This window comes from Melospiza georgiana, chromosome Z (assembly GCF_028018845.1).
Source record: "Melospiza georgiana isolate bMelGeo1 chromosome Z, bMelGeo1.pri, whole genome shotgun sequence".
In the NCBI taxonomy this organism is placed as follows: domain Eukaryota; kingdom Metazoa; phylum Chordata; class Aves; order Passeriformes; family Passerellidae; genus Melospiza; species Melospiza georgiana.
Window position 1 is genome coordinate 54,242,083 of NC_080465.1, and position 21,289 is coordinate 54,263,371.

Sequence of the window (21,289 nt, forward strand, 5' to 3'; positions counted from 1 at the left end):
TGTATTATATTATTATAATGTATAACATGTTTAAACATATTTATTTATAACATATGAAAATAGCCCATATCCATGCAGATGGATAATGTAAATATATTTTTGTATAGATACAGTATTACTGTAAATGAATTAATATTCCTCTGACAGACTGCAGATTAATGGTTAGAAAGGCAATATAACCACTGAAAGAAAGTATGTCCCTCCTTCATGGTGCCTTTTAACACTGAACACAGGACCTGTGGAAGAAAATACAGAAGCCACCAACCACATCAGCAAAGAACAGCATGTGAACAGCAGCAGGCTCTCTAAACCCTACGTGAGGCACAGCTGCCAGAGAATGGCACACAGGTCCGCTGGGTTAACAACCTGTTTTGAAGCATGACTTTTGAGGAGGCCTAAGGTGGCTCTGTAACCTCTGCCATTGCTGAATTTTGGCATCACACCATAAAAGTCAGTTTCACAGAGTTCTCTACTTTGCTCTTGCAGAAAATTGTGGGAGACTGCATGTGCTGATTACAAGGACATGGAGCTACTCCTTCCATTGCATTTGCCACAATGTTCTAAGTGCTTCTGAAGTCAACAAGAATTATCATTATCAGTTATTAATTTCCATGTATTTATTAGTAAAAATTATAAACTCTAGCCAGCACAGTAGATCTTGACTATTTCTGCTAAGAAACCCAATTGCAAATAATTTTACCTAACGCTTTGTCAACCTGACATATATATTCATTAGGAATTGCCATTACTCCATATTAAACACAATAGACATACATGTATAAATAAGAGATATATGAGAAAATGGAAAATGCAACAAATGAAACTGTAAGAAATAATTTTGCTATGGTTGATTTCGAAGACAAAAGAAAGTCTTGTGAGAAAAATGATTGAGAATGCTCATGTCCATCACAGTATAAAACCTGCTGAGCATAATTTCAGGAAGAAAAAAAATCCTTTACATTTTATCTACAGCAACACTGCCTAATGGAAGTATTTTCAAGTTACAGATATTATGAAAGAAGGGCTTGTACAACTACTGCCAAAAATTTCCTTTTTCCTTTTAAATAATTTCATATTGTACCCAAGAGCTGAAAATTCTTTCTGGACAGGTCTAGAATAACTTTTCTACAATCATTCATGAGACTTAGCAATTTGCCAAACCTTAAAAATGTGATAAAATGTGTGTGAGAATTTTCTCTGCTCATTGATTCCCAAAAGCTGATTTTATGCCACAGCATTATATTTGGTCTTACTCTTCAAGACAGATTGCACTTGGGCTTCACAGTGACTGGCATCACCACAGGGCCTACTGTATCAGCAGACAAGCCATGATATTTATTATTGTTACCAGATCTTTATAACAGAAGGAGAACATTCAATTTGGTTATTGGCACCAAAAACCAGGAAATAAACTCTCCAACCAATTTACCAGCTCAGAAAGCCAATATTTCTTTATTACCAGTGCTGAATGCATGGGGAATTCTGCTCAGAGCATGCTCAGTAACAGACTAACAGACCAGCGTATATTCTTGAAACAAATACATATTCATCACATTTCCTGAATACATGCATATATTCTAATTATTTTCATGGACTTATCTGGATACAGTTCAGACCTTCTGATGAATCTTTTCTCCTTGAGAGTACCTCAAATATGTGATCATGCCATAATGTACTTCTCTTATCAATCTTTGCTGTCACACACAATCCTTGTTCTCAAAAGTAATGTATCAGCTAATACATAATAATTACTGATATAAGTAAATAAGGAAGCGTTAGTTGGAACACAACTTATTAGTCACAGATGTAGGGAGTTAACACAAGGCTGTGCTAATCTCTGGCATTTGTACTAAGCACTGAATGGTACAAAACTAAGCATTAACCACAAATACAGGGATCAAACATATTGTGCTAAGGTTAAAAGAATTTTCCAGCTTTTTCCCACTACTGTATAGACTTCTTCTTTAAAAAATATACTTGTTCAGTATCAGGCACTGGATAAAATATAAAAAATGTCTCATGTTTGTATTTTTCAGTTATATGGACTTTGCAGCGTTACTGCACCACCAGACAATTTCAGATCTAGCTGTTCTCTGTAGGAGATGGTCATCACTCAGAAATGACTAAAACACACTGTAAAGTATTAGGGTGTGTCTAGTGACTGCCTCCTTTACCACCATCAGCATGCTGGTAAGTCTGTCCTAAAACATATAACTATGCAACCTGATATCCAAACATTTCCCAGATAAGACACATCATGCAAAAATTTCAATATATCAGACCTTTAGTGTATGAGGCAGCCAAATAATTTGGCAGGAGTGAAAAACTATGACAAAACCTTTTTTCTATAGTTGCATCTCAATGCTGTTTGAGTCTCTGAGTTCAAGTTCAAAAGACTTTCTTTTTCTACCAGAGTAAAAGATAAACACTCTGTCTGACTATATGGGGCAAAAGTATCTGCTGAGAGGGTGGTCAACCAGGCAGTGAGAGCATTACACTAGAAATAACAGGGGACAGAAGGTAGGGCTGGCAAGCAGGAGCCCTGGCTGGTGGGAACACAAGGGCAATGCACACAGCTGAGATAAGGGCACGTCCTTGAGCACAGGCACGCAAGGAAGAACAACATGCAGCACAGCTGCCTTGCTGGGAACACTCCCAGGCCTGTGCTGGGCAATGGGCATGGCCGGGTGCTGCACTCTGGCACATCCCTGCACTGCTGCTCAGGGAGCAAGCAGGAGGTGAGGGACAGGCATGTGGACTGCAAACTGCTGGAAATGCTAGCAATCAGGAGGGTGCAATCAGTAGCACAAAGTACAGCTGGAAGCAAACTGAGTCCAATACTGTCCAACATCTGCATGCTGGGACACGGTGCACTCTCCTCAAGCTGGAGAAACTGATACAGCACAGTGTTCAGCTGCCTTCCAAAGGGGCCTGGATGGGTGGGTAGAATGGGCTGAGGGGAAGCTCAAGCTGTTCAAGAAGGGGAGTACAATGTCCTGCATCTGTGAGGGAACAACCCCAGGCACCAGCACAGGCCAGAGATGTCCAGCAGGGAAGCACCTGGAGGTCCTGCTGCGCCATCCTTTCAAAGGCCTTGTGGCAAAAATTCCAACACTGTCCTCTGCTGCAGTGAGAGGCATATTGCCAGCAGGGCCAGGGAGGTGGCCCTTCCTCTCCTCTCAGCATCCAAAGTCCTGTTCAGGTCTGCCCAGCACAATAAAGCTGGATTTATGATTGATTCACTGAAACAAGTCCTCTGCAGGGTTCAGCAGTCCTTAAGGGTCCTGAGCATCTCTCACACACAGACAGGCTGAGAGAACTAAGCCTGTTCAGCTGGAGAAAAACAAGGCTGAGGGAGATCTTGTCAATATCTATAAACACCTGGACTGACTGATATCCATAGCCCAGGCAACTTTAATTTCACACACTACGGTCTGCATCACTTATAAGAATTTATTTCCCTCCAATCCTGGAACTATGAAACAAGTGGAAAATTTCCATTTACAAAATGGAAAAATATACATCCTTTAGTGATCCAAATGATGCTCTGAGCTTTTTCTGTAGTTATTTTGGGTGAAGGCAAGTCATAAAATATTAATGTCAAACACACAATTTAATTTACCAGTACAAGAAATGGAGTTGACATTCTAAGTGAATTTCCATGACAGCAGTTTTTGCTAATGGCAATTACTGCTATGGACTTTGTAATTTACAGGAAACATCCTGCATTTCTTAATATACAGCCCTGTACTTAAACACTAAAATATACCAGGCTTCTATAATGAAGCCTGACAGAAGCTCTATTCATCCTTTTTTTACATTTTATCTCCTTCAAAAGACAAACAAACCATGAAGGTGCTTATCACAGATTCGTAATTACAAAAGGCATGTACAACTAATTGTTTTAATTATTTCTAAAACCAGGACTCAGCCTCAATAAGCGCATTGCACATTGACATTTTCAGTGAAATTTCAAGCTAAACTTTTAACTTACAGTCCTCATACTACTGTGGATAGAAGCTCCACAGTAGTATGAGGACTAATCCAAGTATTCCATCCTCAGTTCATTAGAAACAGAGCAAGTAACAGTCCAAGAATATTGACTACCTGATTGTGACATCAACAGCTGATGGGAATAATCCTGCCTACCACTTTATTAAAATATTTTGGGTTTTTTAGAGAAAATACACATCCCACAATAAAAAAAGGCAAGTTATTGCTCACTAACCTCTGCTTCAGCTGCTTGTGATTGCAGGAGCTGACGTATACGAAGAATGTCCTTCTCGATTTGTTGAATTCTGGCCACTCTTGCCTGAAATGAATGGATTTTCACATTTAATTTTGTTCAAAAACTCCTTTTACTTACTGTACAGAATGACAGCATGAAAAGTTCTTGGCAAATACTGCTGACTACAAAAAAACCTACTTTAGTAGGTACAAGCAGAGGTACTACATGCAGTAATTCATGCGTTCTTTGTAATGAAAACAAGCAAGGGAATAGTTGGGGTTCTAATAACATTGAATACTCATTTGGATGTAATAGGTTGTCACACAGCACACATTTAAGTATTTAAAAATGCTCCTCTTAACTTGCACAATATTCCTGTTTCTGAAAGTGACATTTTATGCAGATCTTTGGCAAATTACTTCATCTTCATCTCTAGTATCAGAATTTTACTTCCCTTTTAGTGATCTCAGAGATATTTTTATTTGCAGAGAGTCTTGGAAGGTATGAGACCCTGACAGATTTTTATTACATTCAGTTGCTATACTGATCTGAGAATTTTGCTTATGCCCAACCTTGGATGATTCTCTGCTCCTACAAATCTCAAAAAATTTAACAGGCTAAGTATATATATATATAAAAATCTACATACTGCTTCTTTGGTTTATGTGAGATTTGTACAGACATCTCTGAATCAGTCTTTTACAGGCATATTGCTACACATTTCCCACTGCAACCATTCTGTGGTAAGAACAGGGAATGTTAAGAGACTCCAAATGTAACAGGATACATGTACTCCATACAAATTGTAGTGAAGAACAGGATGCATTATCAGTCTGTAAAACAGTCAGTGTATAACCTTGATAATTTAATAAATTCCCATAATTTGACTTTAAATGTGGGCAGAAGACCAAACTGATTAAACAGTAATTTTTTTTGGTGCAATGGATAGATTGATAAAATAGACATATTGTTGAAAAAAGTTCTAATGCCTTTATTTAATTAACATTTACAGTGCTATACTAGAAAAGCAATCTAGCAGACACTGCAAAGATCAGCATTATAACCAACCTTACTTGACATGTTTATAAGCCGCAAATGGAAATAAGATGAACTTTCAAAAGGTGCTAATGCCAGAAGATGCACATGTAATAGAAACACAATGCTATCTAGAAAATGTAGAAAAATAAAACGTAACCACAAAATATGAATTACTGAAACACACATCAGAAGCAGCTGTGGGGAAAACACCATAAGCATCAACATTTAGCAGAGCTAGAAAGGTATAACTTTAAGTTATACATTGGATTTGATTTTGTAAAGCAAGGTATTGGAAAATACATAAATGCTTCAGCACAGAGGCAAACAGATAATTTATCCCACCCTTTGCTCCTAGTTCAAGAAAATTTTAGGTATTAGAAAGATAATAGAAAAATATTTCTGGGAATATCTATATTGGTGACATGATGCATGACTGACAAAATACATCTCTCATTGTCCTTAATAATTACTTGAATTTTATAGAATTATAGAGTAGTCAGGGTTGGAAGGGACCTTGGAAGGTCATCCACTCAAAACTCTCTGCCAAGGACAGGAACATCTTCAAGTAAATCATGTTGCTGAAAGCCCTGTCTGACCTTGAATGTTTCCAGGGATGGGGCCCCTGCTGCCTCTTGGCAACCTTTTCCAGTGTTTCACCACTCCCACCGTAGAACATTTCTATCTTGCATCTAATATGAATCAACTCTCCATTAATTTTAAGCCATTACCTTTTCTCCTATCACTATTCCCTGCTAATAAGTTTCTTACAGGTCCCCTTTCAAGCACTTAAAAGACACAGGTCTCCCCAAAATTTCCCATAAATCAAGTTTCTTTCTGTGTAACGAGCAATGTAGCCAATAAAGGGCATCAAGAATATCTGAGTATCTTTATATATGCATCTAAACACAGGAAAAAAATGTTGTGCAGATGAAACCAATTAACTACTGCATGATTTGTCAAGTATTACGGAGTCCTCCAAAGGGACAGGAATTCTATCCACCCTTTCCAATTTCAGTCCAGAGATTTAAACACCAGATCATACTTCTAATTAACTTTTTTCTAGTACAGGGAAACTGGGGAGTTCCACTAACCAGGACTGTACTTTGTGCCAAAAACTGCAGAACAGAAAAAAGGGATGCATTTCTTGCCACAAAGGGGTGAAGCCTAATGGCAAATGGGCAAAACAATGGAACAAGCAACAATGTTTTTAACTTTAGAATCAACCTGAGAAATACCACCTTTGATTTCTATTTGTTCATATTACATTCCCATTTATTATTGTATTTACTTGTAATTTTTATAAACATAAAGTAGTTGCAGAAAGTAACTTTACATTTGAAGTTACACATGATTTGGTTTTCACTGCCCCAGTAACATGTCTAACAAAGGAAAAATAAAATTCCTCCACACTCACAGTGAGAAAAAAAATAATCACTATATAAAAAGTAAAAACAGGGAATAACATTTTGTTTTTAAAATGTTGTCTGCCTTTTTTGTTTGGCTGGGTTTTTTTTTCCAAGATAAACATATATAATAGACAAATGCATTAATGGCTTGGCATATATACAAGATCACCATATAAATATAACAGTGCTGAAATGTTTATCTGTGTGAAACTCCAGGATCTAAATTTTCTTGTATCTTTAGTGTTCTGCTGTTTTAGCAAACTTTTAGAGATCTTGGGATAAATTCTTATAAGAATGGTAATTTAACATAAGATTTTAAGGAACTCTTAACCTCAAAAAAATTAGATCCTTTTTGTTCTGGCTTGAAAACTAAATTCTATGTGAACATGAATTCAGTCTTAGAATTGAAGTATTTTAAAATATATCTTACAGAAATTAAGTTTGCTTCTACTTATACCTAAATATATTGGCTACTTGCCAACTATTGGTTGCTACAGTAGCAACCTTTGAACAAATAAAAAAAAGTAAAAATAAAACATTGTTAAGAATGCTTTTTTCCTTTTTTTCAAGTAAGCACTACTATGTGAAATTACTGGCATCAGAGAATAGTTACAAGTTTACAAGTTAGTATAAATCGTTAAACTAGCTGAAATAAACGGCCAACAATCTTCTTTTTCATCTTCCTGAACAACTGCAGGGCAAGTACTTGTGAACAATCTTCATAGAAGACATCAACAGTGAGCTGCTGTGAGTTAAGTTGCTTCAGAAGGAAACAAAGCCTAGTCATGCCACACTGAAAATGGGAGAAAGCCATTGTTTCAAGGCTCACAAGAAAGGGCAGCCACAGAAAAGTGCAGTGACTACCTGGGCAACTGCAGGTTACCAGCTCCCTCACAGAATAATCTCTGGGACTCAATTCAGAGATGTCTGCAATGCCAGTCTTTATGTAGCTGAACTATTCCCTCCCTTCAGCCTACATTTTGCACAGTATTATATATCCCTATCAGTTGGGTGGAAAGAAAATATGGAGCGGAAAGAAAATGGTAAAACTACTAAGTTGAATATCCTTGCCAAATACAGAAGCTTCATTTTACAAATTTAAAGATCACAGTGAAACAATGCAGAAATTGCTCTTAGGTATTTGTACATCAGTGAGCTTCTACACATTTTTGGCACTGGTCCTTGGCAGAATGAAACAAAGGGGAATTACCAGTTAAATTCACAAGAAGCACAAGTAGAAGTAGTTACTTTGTATTCAATAGTCTATATATAATCACAATAGGCACTGTAATTTCTGTAAGTATGTAAGTGTTACACACATACAGAGAGAGAGAGTGAAACAGCTGTGACAGACCCCATGTAAAACATTAATTCAGAAACCCATAAAATGTTTCAACATCATCTTGGCAGCATTCTTCCCCCCACCAAATTTAAAATCCCCAACAATCACGGAAGAAGCAAATGCATGGTCAGCTTGATAACTTCCATACAGTGATAAAACTACAGCAAGTTGCGTGTCTGAATAATTTCTTTTGATCCCTGCCTGACTGCATTTAGAATGCTGCCATCAGCACCCTAGCCTGTTTAGCTTATTTCTATTTAGCTTTATTCACCTTCCTCTCACTTAAGCCAGTTAACAGCAGTAGAAGTTTCCCAGGTGTTTTGCTGTCCAGGATCTTCACCTGGGACAGGCTGACACAAAGTGCACAGCTGAAACTGTGGAGGGCATCACCCCTGCTGATAAACCTTGGTAACTGCCTTACAGCTCCTAGATCAGAGCCAGTGACTCCCCAAACACACTGAATCTGTGCCTGCCTGAGAACATCAGCACAGACAAACCCTGCACACACAACCCGACAGCTGCAGGGTATCTCTTTGGCTAAATACTTTCAACTGTAGGAATTTTTGGAGCAATCCCACTAGATTACTCACTTTAAAGTTTAAAGCAACTATTCTGATTACCTCTTGTAATTAGAACAGCTGCTTTACCTTAAATGTAAAACCAAATTAGAAATGCTTCTCATGTAGCAAAATTTTGTGTTGAGTCAACCAAGTGAGGGAGATAGAGCCTAAGAAGACTTTGTACTGAAAAAACTGATTATCGTCATTCACAAAAAAAACCCTAAATCTTACTATGTTGGTTACTCAATATGACTAGAAATAAATGCTAATAAATAATTCAAATTGTTTTCCTACTATGGAGGATTCTTTTTTATAACCAGCAACCAACTGATTATTTCATTTACGATTTGCACATGACTGCATTCTAATTTATACTTCCAAATGTGTGGGCCATGTGGTTAGATATGTACATATCATCATCATGAACGCAAAACAACTCCTGGTGAGAGCAAACAACTTCCAGATAAGTATGTGAATTACATTTTACTTGAATATCTTGTGATACATCTTTTCTGGCTAAGGAAAATTAAGAACAGTAGCTGGATTTTATCCTAGACATAAAAGCATGAAGAAACCCAGCAAAAAGATGCAAAATTAAGCAGCTGCAAATACACTGGCTTTTCTAAAGCTAAAATGGTAGTAAATTGTAAGGAAATTATCATTAAAGAGTATTTTCTCTTGGATAAATTGTTTACATCTGCTAAATAAAAAGGATTATTTACAACAGGCAGATGAGGGTACTTTTTGCTGAGTAATTATTTCCTATGTCCTGATTCCTATTTGTATATTTGAAAGGCTAACTAAGTGCTGTGTTTACACACAGTTTAAAGGTACAATTACCAATAATTTAATAAATATGCAGGAAAACCTTTTCCCTTGCTTTTAATGGTGAAAGACAAACTCTACCTGTGCTCGCTTCTCCATGTCCTGACAAGTGCCCAGTTGTTCCTCCATTGCAGCTCTGATTTGCCTGGCCTCGTACTCCAGCTGCCTTCTGGTCATATCTGTTTGCAAGGAGAACTGAAACAAGAGTACAGGGAAGGCATTTTAGCAAATAACATTGATGTAACCAATGTATTTCTCAGAACAAAAGGCAGAAATATTATTTTTCTAAAACAAATTTCATAAACAAACAAAACATAGTAATGCATTCTTAAAATATGACTGCATTATGAAAAACAAGTACACAACAATGTTCAACCAGCAGACTATACCTGAGTTTTGTCAAATGACTAAATATAATAAATAAGCATTGAGAAAGTATAACTGCTTACAGGAACATCTGGCTGCTACCAACAAAATTGTGATGTGTGCCATCTGAATTGGCATTTTCAAAAATATTCAGATGTATTAAGCTACTGCACATAGTGATGGTATTCATACAGCTGCTATTTACATTATTTCTAACTACCCTGGGAAAAGAGCACAAGTGGTAAACCCAAGAGCAGCAATATAGCCTAAGGGACTTTTGAACTAAAAGAAATTTCAAGGCAGGAGCAAAGCTCTTCACTGGCTTTGGACAATCACTCAGTCTGAAAATAAATGAGTTTCCAAGAGCAGTCTTTCCAGAAGACTTCACCAAGGTCAATTCAGAAAAATCAAAACAAGACAATCATCTGCAAGGACCAAATGGGACCTGTCATTTTGCTGTGTCTGGCCTAAGTAGTAATGGATATAAATTGCCACAAAAGACACCTTTAGTGTAGATGTTAAGTAATGCATTCTAATCCTAAAAGTAGCTAAGTGACTTCATTATCTATGGAACAGAGGAGACAACTTAAAAACCTATGACAAAGTGACACAGAAACAGCTGACAGTGCTTTGAGAATGGGTTGCAGTTCCTCAAAATCTTTTTCAGGCCTTCTCCCTTGGTTCTGGTGCTCTGCTAAGCTCAGCCATGACTCAGTGTTACTTCTGCCCACTGAAGAAGTGTTTCTGCTGTCTCTTTCCATTTCCAGAAGGTTGACTGATACTTTATCAGGTGTGACTCTCTCAACCACACCTTCCCAACTCTATGTGTGAAGGATGCACTGCAGATACATCCATGTTGCTGACATCTAACAGGAAATCTTGCATTATGTGGGATATCAGACATTTTTATTATCTCAGATAACAGTGACTTGACTATAAATAGTTTGAAGGTGCCAAGGTAAAAGCTTACAGCAAACACCTGCTACAGAATCACTTTATTGATTGTTATAAAGAAACGGCTCTTGTGTACATTGTCATATGCTAATATTATTCTCAAAACTAGAAAAATCCATCAAATAAAAGAACAGGGAAGAAGAGAGTTAAGGAAGTGTACTGACATGCAATTAATTTGTCACAATGACGTCTTAATGTTGCTGTCTTTTCACTGACATTTATACTGACATGTATGAATTTTGAAGTGTAAAATTCTATATGAAATGCATTATTTAGGCTCAGTTATCATTACGTACTGAATGAAAAAAATTTGGAACCAAAGTGATAGTAGAGAATGCCACCAAATTAATAAAATACAAACAGCATCTAAACAGAGACTGTAGCATCAGACACCTCACCAAGCACTCAGAAGGTACTTACATTTTCAGTAAGGGGAAGACTATCAATTCTTTTAGTCAGGTTCTGAAGCTGGGCGTAATACCAGTCCTTTTCTTTCTCTTCCTTCTCAAGCTCCGCAAGCAGCAGAGATCTATTAAAAGCAGAGGAGGAAGTTTCTCACCGTTAACACCTCATTTCCATGTGGAAGTTTGAAGAAGGCACTAAGGAGCCAGTTGAGCTCAGTTCCCTGGCCCTGGCTAATCAACCTATCCACTCCTCTGTGCTAAGCATTTCAGGTCCTCATCTATGAGAGAGAAAAATATACATATTTCTCAAAAAAAACCACTTCAAAATCCAAAGCTAAGAGACATTTTGTGAAAGCAGAACCAGTTATTAGTGGTGTGTAAACCTGTAGCCTGCTTCTTTCAAGAATGTATTTTGCATAGTGCAAACATTTTAGAAAAGGTCTGTCAAAGAAACATGTACAACCCTCAATTCTGAATTAATGAATTGAGAATCTTCACCTTTGCACTGTCCTTTTACTCATTTTGTCACCTATAACAAAACTAAGGGTAAAGCACACAACAACAAGCCATTTCTGTGAGTGTCTAAAATATTTTAAACCAGTATTTTCCAGCAAATGTTATAGACAAGATACGTTTGCAGCTGTTAGAAATTTTATTTTAAATGGGTATCATAAGCACACTGCATACCTGAGTAATAACTGGGAAAGACAAAATGAGTAATATATGCAGACTATCAGGGAAAAAAATTATTAAAAATTTCACATCCTACTTTATCAATACTTCATGAACTGAATTTTATATCATTCTAAATCTTATGAATATAGTAAAATAATGCTCATGCCTACAATACTCCTCAAAATAGATACTAAATTTTTTTAGCAAAATCTGTCTAGTAGGAATAAACAGAAAGCCACTCTATTTAAAATACAAATGTATTATTTTCTTTCTAATGCTTTCTTTGAGTATTGTTCTTCCTTCTGATGTTTTAATATTGCTCATTAACAGAAATTACAAAAACCAACACTTAGCCAGAAGACAGAAAGTTGCATACAAGTTTGCCCAGTATTATTTCCCATCCCTTAACTTTTGCATCCCTCTCTGGCTGTGGCAATTCTGAGCAAGAGCATATGAACCTTTATAAAGCACACAAATACATTATAAATAATTACTGTAAGTCATTAAGGAACAATTACACAGCATACAACAAAAGTACAAATTTCCCCTGACTATTTTGATAATGCATCACAGACATTATTTGAGATAGTAATCCATCTTCCACACAAAACAAAGAAGAAAGAATTTTAAAATTTGTATTTAAAAGAATCTGTTTGACTTATTTCCTGCTTTAAAAATATTTCAAGCTAATTTTGATGATTTAGCATTTATTCCATATCCTATACAAGTGGCGTGGCTTGGCCTGCCCTGCAAATGGAAAATTAAATGAGAAGATCCCTCCCCTTCAATTGGAGACTGGAAAATTACACACATCTAAGAGTGCTAAATGTTTGTAAACATGAACAAAATTACATGAATTTCCAGACTTGATCCAATAGTCATGTTGAAACAGTTTTGTTTTAAGGATGCCAAGGTTTAAAATAAAAATGATTGAAAAGAAGTAACAATTACCATAATTTGGCAGGTAACTGGAGCAGTATCACAGGACAGCTGTAATTCTTCATTCACAAGGATGTGGCTGGCAGAAATTCTTAAAGTCCTTTAGACAGACTGAAGGCAAAACTAATAGATGGTGCTTGGGAAAAGTTCGTTGAGAAAGCTTTTTTTGCCTCCCACCTGCCCATTCTCTTGCCACACAGCCCTAGCCTAATCTCTGGACAGAGTGGAATTCTGCATAGTTTCCCCTTTTACCACCTTGAGTGCCCAGGCACCAGTTGTGTCCAGGCTGTGAAATAAAATTTGCAAAAGCACAATTAATGCAATCCTTATAAAAAGTATTTTCACTTTTGAGGACTTGCAAATGTGAAAGGACTGACTAATTCTGCCTCTGGATGTCAAAGAACTGGTAGCAGAAACCAGAGGGATTACTTTCAGCTAAGTAAACATGTGATTAAGTTCCTCTTATGAAACGTAGGGTATTCAGTATGTGAGACAGTGTGTCATTCAATCTGTTTGGACATGCACAATGGATGCTGGAAGCAAGAAAATAACTTAGAAACCATCAGTGCTGCATAAATAACATAATGCATGACCCAAGGGCGACTTGGTAATTTAATATTGTCATTTTGCCTTCTGAAGTGATGCTTCATTTGGGATTACTAGTTTGGTATCACTGCTCTGTAAGAATGCAGGTTTAACACTCTTTAAGTTCTCTCAGCACAGAACCTGAAAGGTTGCTACAACTACAGCAGGCTGCACTTCAGTTTCCTTGAAAATAAACCGCAATAAGCAGCAGTTTTCTGTAGATGTGTCTGATAAGCTGTTCCCCACGTTGAACACTACTCTCAGATACTACTCTAACCAGAAGTACAGCTGCTTCTCAGCCTCCTGGAGTTTCTCAGGGTTAGGAGAGGATTTTAAGTGGAAGAGCTGCCACTGGTAATGAAAAACAAGATGGAAAAAAACCAGTGCAGTTATTCCATCTTTTTTATACCCCCAACATGTCTACATTATGACTTTCACTTTTTTCATCATAGAAAATTCTTCTCTGTGTCATACCCTGTCAAGTTCACAGAGAATCCAGCAAAGCAAATGGAGAAAGCTTTTGGAACTTGATGGTATTTTTATGAGTTAACAAAAAGTTTTCAATTTGATCTGCTCTTCTGAAGGGTGGGTTTTTCAAAGACCTCTCATGTGGCACTTCTGAAGCTCCCAGCAATAGAGGAAGCTGAATGAATGCAGAAAACTCTTCTTTTGCAAATATTTTGTGCATAATTATGTCAATATTATTCCTGACTAAAAGGGAGAAGAGAAACAAACTATATACTACTCTACTTACATTATGTAAATTACAACTATAATTAATACTTTCACTTCAATTGGTGGGAGATAAAATAAAATCTTGAAAAGCATTGCTGATGCTGTAAAGTTTGAGGTAAGTTTTTCCAACCAGCCAAAAGTTAGAAAATGCTCCAAATCAACATAAAAGAAATAAAAAAGGAAATGGCATAAACCAGAAGGAATAAAGAAGGCACACAAACATTTTCATATAAAATATATTAAATTTCACAGAAGACTGTAATCTTTAGTGGCCAATTACAGAATTTAAAAAGGTGAGATTATTAAATTTGCTAAATTGCCACGGGTAAACACAAAAATTAACCTGCAGTGTACTCTGTAAAGTTTTGCTGTTGATATGATGCTCTTACCAAGTATTCCTGGAAATAGCCAGAGAAAGCAAGAGATATTTCATTATTAGAGTATTCTAAACTGGCAATTTAAAAGCACAGTGCTGCCACTGCCCATTTTTCTCTTGTTTTTTTTTTTTTTTTTTCTCTTCGTTTTTTTAAACTTTAGAATTAGAGGGGAGCCAAGCAAATGAGATATGCGCCAATAATTTAATCTTTATTCTGGCAGTTGAATCAATTGATAAACTGTCTTCCTCTCAGAAGTTCACCTTCAGTCAAGTGCGGTGGGTTGACCCTGACTGGATGCCAAGTGCCCACTGAATTGCTGTAAATATTTAAATACATAATTTAGTCCTCCCACAAACACTGTTGCCCATAAATAGGATATATTGTGCCAGCCTGTTAAAATACTGAATGGAAATGGTCTCCTGCTGCATATGTCTGGAAAGTGTTATTTTATTCTAAATTATTTTAGTCTTGTCAAGTTCAACAAGTTCTTCAAAGTCTGTTTAAGTACAAAAATCCAAACTTGATTAGCAAATATATACATTTAGATACACAGAAATTTAGTAAATATGCCAAACATGTTCATACACAAAACACGTGAAAAGAAGTGTTTTATTTTAGAAATGGTAGTGATTTTAGATGCACAGTCCAATACCCCTCCCCCCCAAGATTTTATTCATTTTTGGCTACCCAGGATTCTTATCAATGCTCTACATGCTTCCACATGTACCCTGAAACAGCTTAAAGAACGGAGCAGTTTTGGATTATCCACCATTTCACTAATAATGAAGCCAGATGTGATCTGGCCATGCCTCCATACATCCATCTTCTCCACAGCACAAATATTTACCCCATCAGCTACGACAGTAACAGTGTCTAAGCTACTCTGAAATTAAAACATCCTCATCCCTTTTCTTCAGTGTTATTTGGTTCACAGCCTAAGGCGTCTTCACTGCCAAGAAAAATGTCCTAAAAACTATCACCTCAGAATCCACCATGATGGAGAAGGATCATAGATCATAAATCAGAGGTGCTAATCACCTTAAAGAACTCTGGCTGCTAAAAATGCTGCTTGTTCCAAGTGAGCAGGAATTCACTGGAACCACACTGGAAGTTCCAACTGTGTTTAAAGATTGTAGCATCATCCATAGTAAAATACAGCACTGGAAGAATACAAACAAATGCACAGTTTGTTAAGACAGTAAAAAACAGACACGTCAGACTCTTGAAGACTGAGATGAACAAGCAGATAGTTTCCCAAATTCCTAAATATTCTTATACAGGTTCGCAGGAAACTACATTTTATGCAACAGAACAAGTATCATTAGTGGTGGCCCTGGCTAGGAGAAGGTGAAAAATAGAGTGGCAGCTAGAACAGGCTCAGTATGGACCCATGGGAAATTGCTTTTATTCTGCTGATAGGACAAAAAAAAAAAAACCCCAGGGACCTAGATCTTGGAAGAAAAGCATCATCCTTTCAGGTCTTGGCTGTAAAAATTTTGCTGATCTTCAGAGAAAATCCTTTAGAGGATGGGTTTCTAGAGGGTGATCCACAAAGCACTTGTTACCCACAAAGCTTTTCCATTACAACTTCAAATTGCTTATTAATGTATACTAGGCATAAAAATACTGTGTTCCAGTTTATTTGGTTTTGCAGCCCACAGCTTGGTACCCCATCCATTAAGTAGAAACAAATCTTTAGGAAGCCCTGTCCTGCAGACAGGCTTCTGAAAACATCTGGTATTTCAGTCAGATTAATTTTAAGAACCAAAGATGAATTCAGTGGAAACAGCTGCACATCTCTTACTTTGCATTTCCTTTGTAAGTGACTGATAAAGTGCTACAATTCTGTATAATGACCTGAAAGTACGTTCTTCCTATAAATGGGTACCACTGCCTTTCAAGAAAAGAAATTCTAGAATTTTATCAACACAAAATGTCTGATGGGAACAACACCTTGAAGATAAGAACACGTATTTTGTTTAGCTGATATATTTGCTGAGAGAGTAAAGTCACTAGGTAAGTGTCTGCTAATAGTAAATAATTGATAAACCATTTATGGTACTTAATAACCATTTGCAAAAGAGAGAAAACTATTTCACCATCACACTGTTACAGCTTCAGCATTTATCAACAGTGGTGAGGAGATATGGAGGGGGTTAGAACACTCCACCTTCACTATTTAAACATATTTCAGACAGTGACAACCTGCTTATCAAAATAAAAAAAAAAACTTCAGCCAACAAAGAGTAACAATGAAATGCACAAATGAAACAGTAGAAATTGAATGATACGTCATGATTTTAAAAATATTTTTCTCCATGTGCATTTAAATAAAACATAGATTCCTGGTTTCTTACCTGTCAAGGTAAATGACAGGTAAATACACCACTGATCAAAACCATATTCATGACAGCTAAATACTAGGTGTGTCAGTAAGCTTCCACATTAAAATGAGAAGTCAATCCATGCTGTAGGAATAAACAAATAAATTTACCTTTCTTTTTCTAGCTCTTCTAAGTAACCAGTGCTTTCTCTGCTTCCATTCATAAAGCCTCTTCTTGGAAATGACCCCATGGGGACTGGGCTGCATTCCCCTGAGCGGCTCGACACGGACCCTTCCCGGCTCCCATACGAGCGCACCGACATCTTTGGCCTTAACTTCACACCAGGGAAGCTGGTGCTTTCCAAATTCAGTTCTGGATAATAAACAGCAAACATTTTTCAGAGCTGAAAGTTCAGTAGCATAAACTTAAAAGATCATTTCTATCTTAATTCCTTACTTTCTGAACAAATCCATGTGCTTTTTTATAGCAGCATTTTGCACAGAAATGCAGTGAAAATACTGTGAACAAAAACAATGGATATAGCGGACTCGGAGAACAGCAGTTATCTGAGCAGATGGCCAAACAACAATCCTGGCAATCAGAACAAGTATCCTATAAAAGCCTGCCGGCCTCCTTCTTAGAGGACTTAAGAAAGGGGCAGAGTTTTGCATAAACATCATGGGAATTACCTTGTGGCCCACTTCCTAACAATTTCTTTTCCAGAGATCCTGCAAATGTTTCACCATCATGTAACAGATGAATACCCTGTTCATCACAGGGGTCTTAGACACCCCTATGGAATTTCTGAGTCAGAGACAGGGATGATGGGTGTATACAGGAAGTTAGTGGTTGGGGCTTGCTGGCACTTCCCATATAACGGGATATACACATTCCAGCACGTGCTATAGGGAAGGGACCATAAATTTGCAGAATGACAGAAACAATTCCAGTAATATGACATGGAGACGGCAGGATATACAAACAAATATAGAAAATTGGTGGAACTAGGCCAATATTAACTGTTTTTTTCTGAAGAAACAAATGTGAGTTATATCAAATGCAATTAATATGAAATTCTAGAGTTACAGCAGCAAAAGTACAAATGGAGACTTTTTTTTTCTTTGAGGATGTGTCTTAAAATGGTTAGCAAAAACATTTAGGCACTGAGACTATGCCTAATTATCAAGCTCAGCGCTGAAAAGAAGATACAAATGACTTCGAAAATGTTATCCCAAACTATAAACAATGGACAAAGAAACTAACCTAATTAAAATATAATTCTAGATTTACCTTTAAGTCGTTCCAGTAAGTCAATCTGTCCAGAAGATGCCATTGCCTCATCTTCAATACTTCCTTGTAGCTGTTTCAGTACCTCCTATAAGAAATTAAGCTTAATTAAGAAATCATTACAATAGTAACACACAAAGTAAATACATCCTCTATCCTACCCTAAAGTGCACACTCATGTAACAGCTGCTCAGACACTGATGTAAATTATATTTCATGTGAGCAGTGATCAAGCGTCATAATTTTAATTGCCATCAGATATATTTCTACAATGTATACCCCAGCACTGTCATGATGTAAAGTGTATGTTGCATAAACCTATCTGACAGTTCAATCTACTGGATTATTTGGAAGTTCTTTGCAAAGTGAATAACAGTTATTTTGAATTAAGAGATGGGAGAAATGTAAGCACAGAGAAATCAGTCAGTCTTGTAAAAATAAAATTTGGGTATGTAACTAACAGAAAAGCATCTTGACTAGAGGCAATCCCCAGGATTTGTTTTCTTTGAGGCCCTAGCACCACTGTAAACCCACAAGAAGACTCATGTTATTCTTACTAGAAATGCTACCATTTCCATGCCTGCGAGCAAAAGATTTAGGTTTCCTTCATGGCACCTATTCTTTGTATTATTACAACTTCTATTTCAACCACCATCAGGCCCACCAGAAAGAGATGTAGACTCCTTCATGCAGCTGAAGCTTCAAATCCAAGAATACTACTGTGTGCTGTGCATGCTAAAATTATACATCTAAGGAACATAGTTCTGATGTACAAAAAAATCAAGTCAACAACGACTATTACACTAAAGGGGCCTGTAAGGCCCCAGGTCCCAAATGCTCAGTGGCCTAAATTCATGTAGAAAATTAAATGCAAGTTAGTGAAAGTCTTTTCAATATCATTATGGCAGATGTATCAATAGAAAGAACAAATAAAAGACTGGCTACAAGGCAAAAAGCCCTTATTGGAATTTAAAGTACCGTTTTCCATACTGTGCCACAGAAAATATTTTTAGAAGCAGCAACAGTCAGGAGATGAAACCAATTCTGAATAATGGAAGGTATTCTGTAATTTTCATACATAGACCCTGTACACAGGATTGTATTTTTGTTTAGATCTAAAAACTAATGAATTCTAGACAATTTAAAAATATGTCCATACATATTTATTGCTCTTTTAAGAGTCTAGCATACCTTACTGTCAATATTAGTGGGTTTTGCAACTTACATAAAAGGTACCTTTTAAATATATTTTTCTTTTTTCAAGAGAAAAAAAAAAAACATATATGAAAAGGCATCTATGAAAGGTCGACTTTTTTTTAAAGCAGTGCAGCAATGAGCTTTTCTGTATTCCAAGTGTTGTTACTTGTAACTAAAAAAAAATGAGGAGAGTAAAAGGATTTTGAGTACAGAACTGTGCAGTTCTGGGGAAATAATCTCAAGCCCTAGACTCATATAAATGGTAGCAGCCCAGGTGCTGCAGCCTCTGCCATGCTGCTCTGGGAAGAAGAATTCTGGAGTACAGACATCCAAATTCCCAGTTTACTAATGGAGTCAAGACGTTTGTCCACATTCATGTCTTAGTTTGGACCAGTTTGATGCAAGACTTCCATCCTCCCACACCAGCTGTACCTGGATTCCCATTGCAGGTATCTTGGAGCATGAACCAAACTCCTTTTGGATCAAGTCAAGGCAGCAGTTACGCCCAGGACTGCTGATGGGCATTTATTTACTCCATGGGACTAGGCTGAAGCTAGTTCAGACAAAATACTCTGACATATACATTGATTGTGTGCTGGCTCCTCTTGACAATTCACCTACAGAGCAGCTCCTACTGCACTGTCTGTTAATGTCAGCTTTGCCTTTAGGATCAAGCCTCGGATGATAAAATCCATACTCTTGGAAAGACATCTTCCCTTTGCTTATAAGTATGTTCAAGGGCACCCTCATCAGCCATATGGCCCAGCCATCTCTATACGTAACATCTGCCCTGTCAGCAAAGGCAGACAAACAACTGATATGGTGTTTTTCAAAGGGCTCCTGCACTGTGTGATGCAGGAGCAGATCTGCAGTCATCAGTCTTGGCTTGAAGTCTAAAGGGCAGTATGATGCATGAAGTGCTCTTGAGAGAGTTTTGCACTCTTGTTGGAAACCTGTGAACTCAGATAAATATAGAAATAACTAATGGATGATTTTTCTCTGAAAACAGCACTGTTTCTCAAGGGAGAAACCTAAAATCCCACATCTCCTTCCATTCTCTTTTTAGAAGTGCCTCTCTCACATGTGTGGCACATCTGCTGTTTCAGCATGTTCAGGATACTTTCCTATGTAATGAGTCTTCCTGCTCTAAGAGCCTATATGAGAAGCTAAAAGGAACTACCATCAGCTTTTCTCGCCCTACCAAATTACATGACTGAGGTGTCCAGGCAGCAAGGGACTCCTTTTTTCTAAATACTGGCAACAGTTACACACTAGCACACTGGATCACCTTGCTGAAATGTTATGTTTCAATTCAATACTTTAACTTTTAGTTTTTGTATCACCCCTTTTTCCTCCAACAGCACATGCATTTTTCTCAAGTTAGCTTTTCTGTATTTTTCTACATTTCTTTTCTATAGTGCTATTGCTAACGCGACAATGCTATTACGAGGCTGTGACATCATCTTTAAACTCCATCACAGTGCACTTCAAAATCTGAGCTGCCCACTCAATAGGCCGTTAAAGAAAGGAGATGCAGCCCCTGGGTCAGGTACTGGTAGAAAATGAGGCTGTGTGCTAAAATGACAAGTCAGGGCATTTGTACTTTTACTTGAACAAGGAACAGAGCCATTTTCTGCAATAATCCTTCTGGGGGAAACATGGCAAGTTACCTGTTACTGTGCTAATGAAAATTTTTATTTATTCACCATTTACAATCTAGGATTCAACACTAATGCTTTTTACATCCATACAGTGCTTTGAAATAGTATTATTCCATTATAATTTCATATTAAATTTGATAGCGTGTTTGCTATAGCATAAAATAGTCTCCAAGGTTCAATCAGTATCTGTTTAATTACTGCAAATTTTCGTAAGTATTTTAGTAGCGGTTTACAGCATTATTTTAAGCAAACTCTTTACTGACTTAGCAGTGACTTACTGAAAATATACACAAATGTAAATCTGTAAGAAAAGGCTGCAAGGTTTTTTCTGTTCTTCTAAAGAATGCAAGTCAAATTATTTTAATGGTCACTTTAGTATAACCTAG

At 37.0% G+C, this 21,289-nt stretch overlaps 1 protein-coding gene across 4 annotated transcripts in view; it reads right to left on the bottom strand.

The window, feature by feature from the left end:
• The window catches only part of APC (APC regulator of WNT signaling pathway), a 93,896-nt gene that overhangs the window by 28,031 nt on the left and 44,576 nt on the right, over positions 1-21,289 (bottom strand). For all 4 annotated transcript variants that reach the window (XM_058044330.1, XM_058044328.1, XM_058044329.1 and 1 more), the window contains 5 exons: positions 18,049-18,133; positions 16,929-17,130; positions 11,140-11,248; positions 9,481-9,594; positions 4,229-4,312 (listed from right to left, as the gene is read on the bottom strand). In XM_058044330.1, coding sequence (XP_057900313.1) covers positions 4,229-4,312; positions 9,481-9,594; positions 11,140-11,248; positions 16,929-17,130; positions 18,049-18,091 — 552 coding nt within the window. In that variant the 5' untranslated portion in view covers positions 18,092-18,133. The remainder of the gene's footprint in view (positions 1-4,228; positions 4,313-9,480; positions 9,595-11,139; positions 11,249-16,928; positions 17,131-18,048; positions 18,134-21,289) is intronic.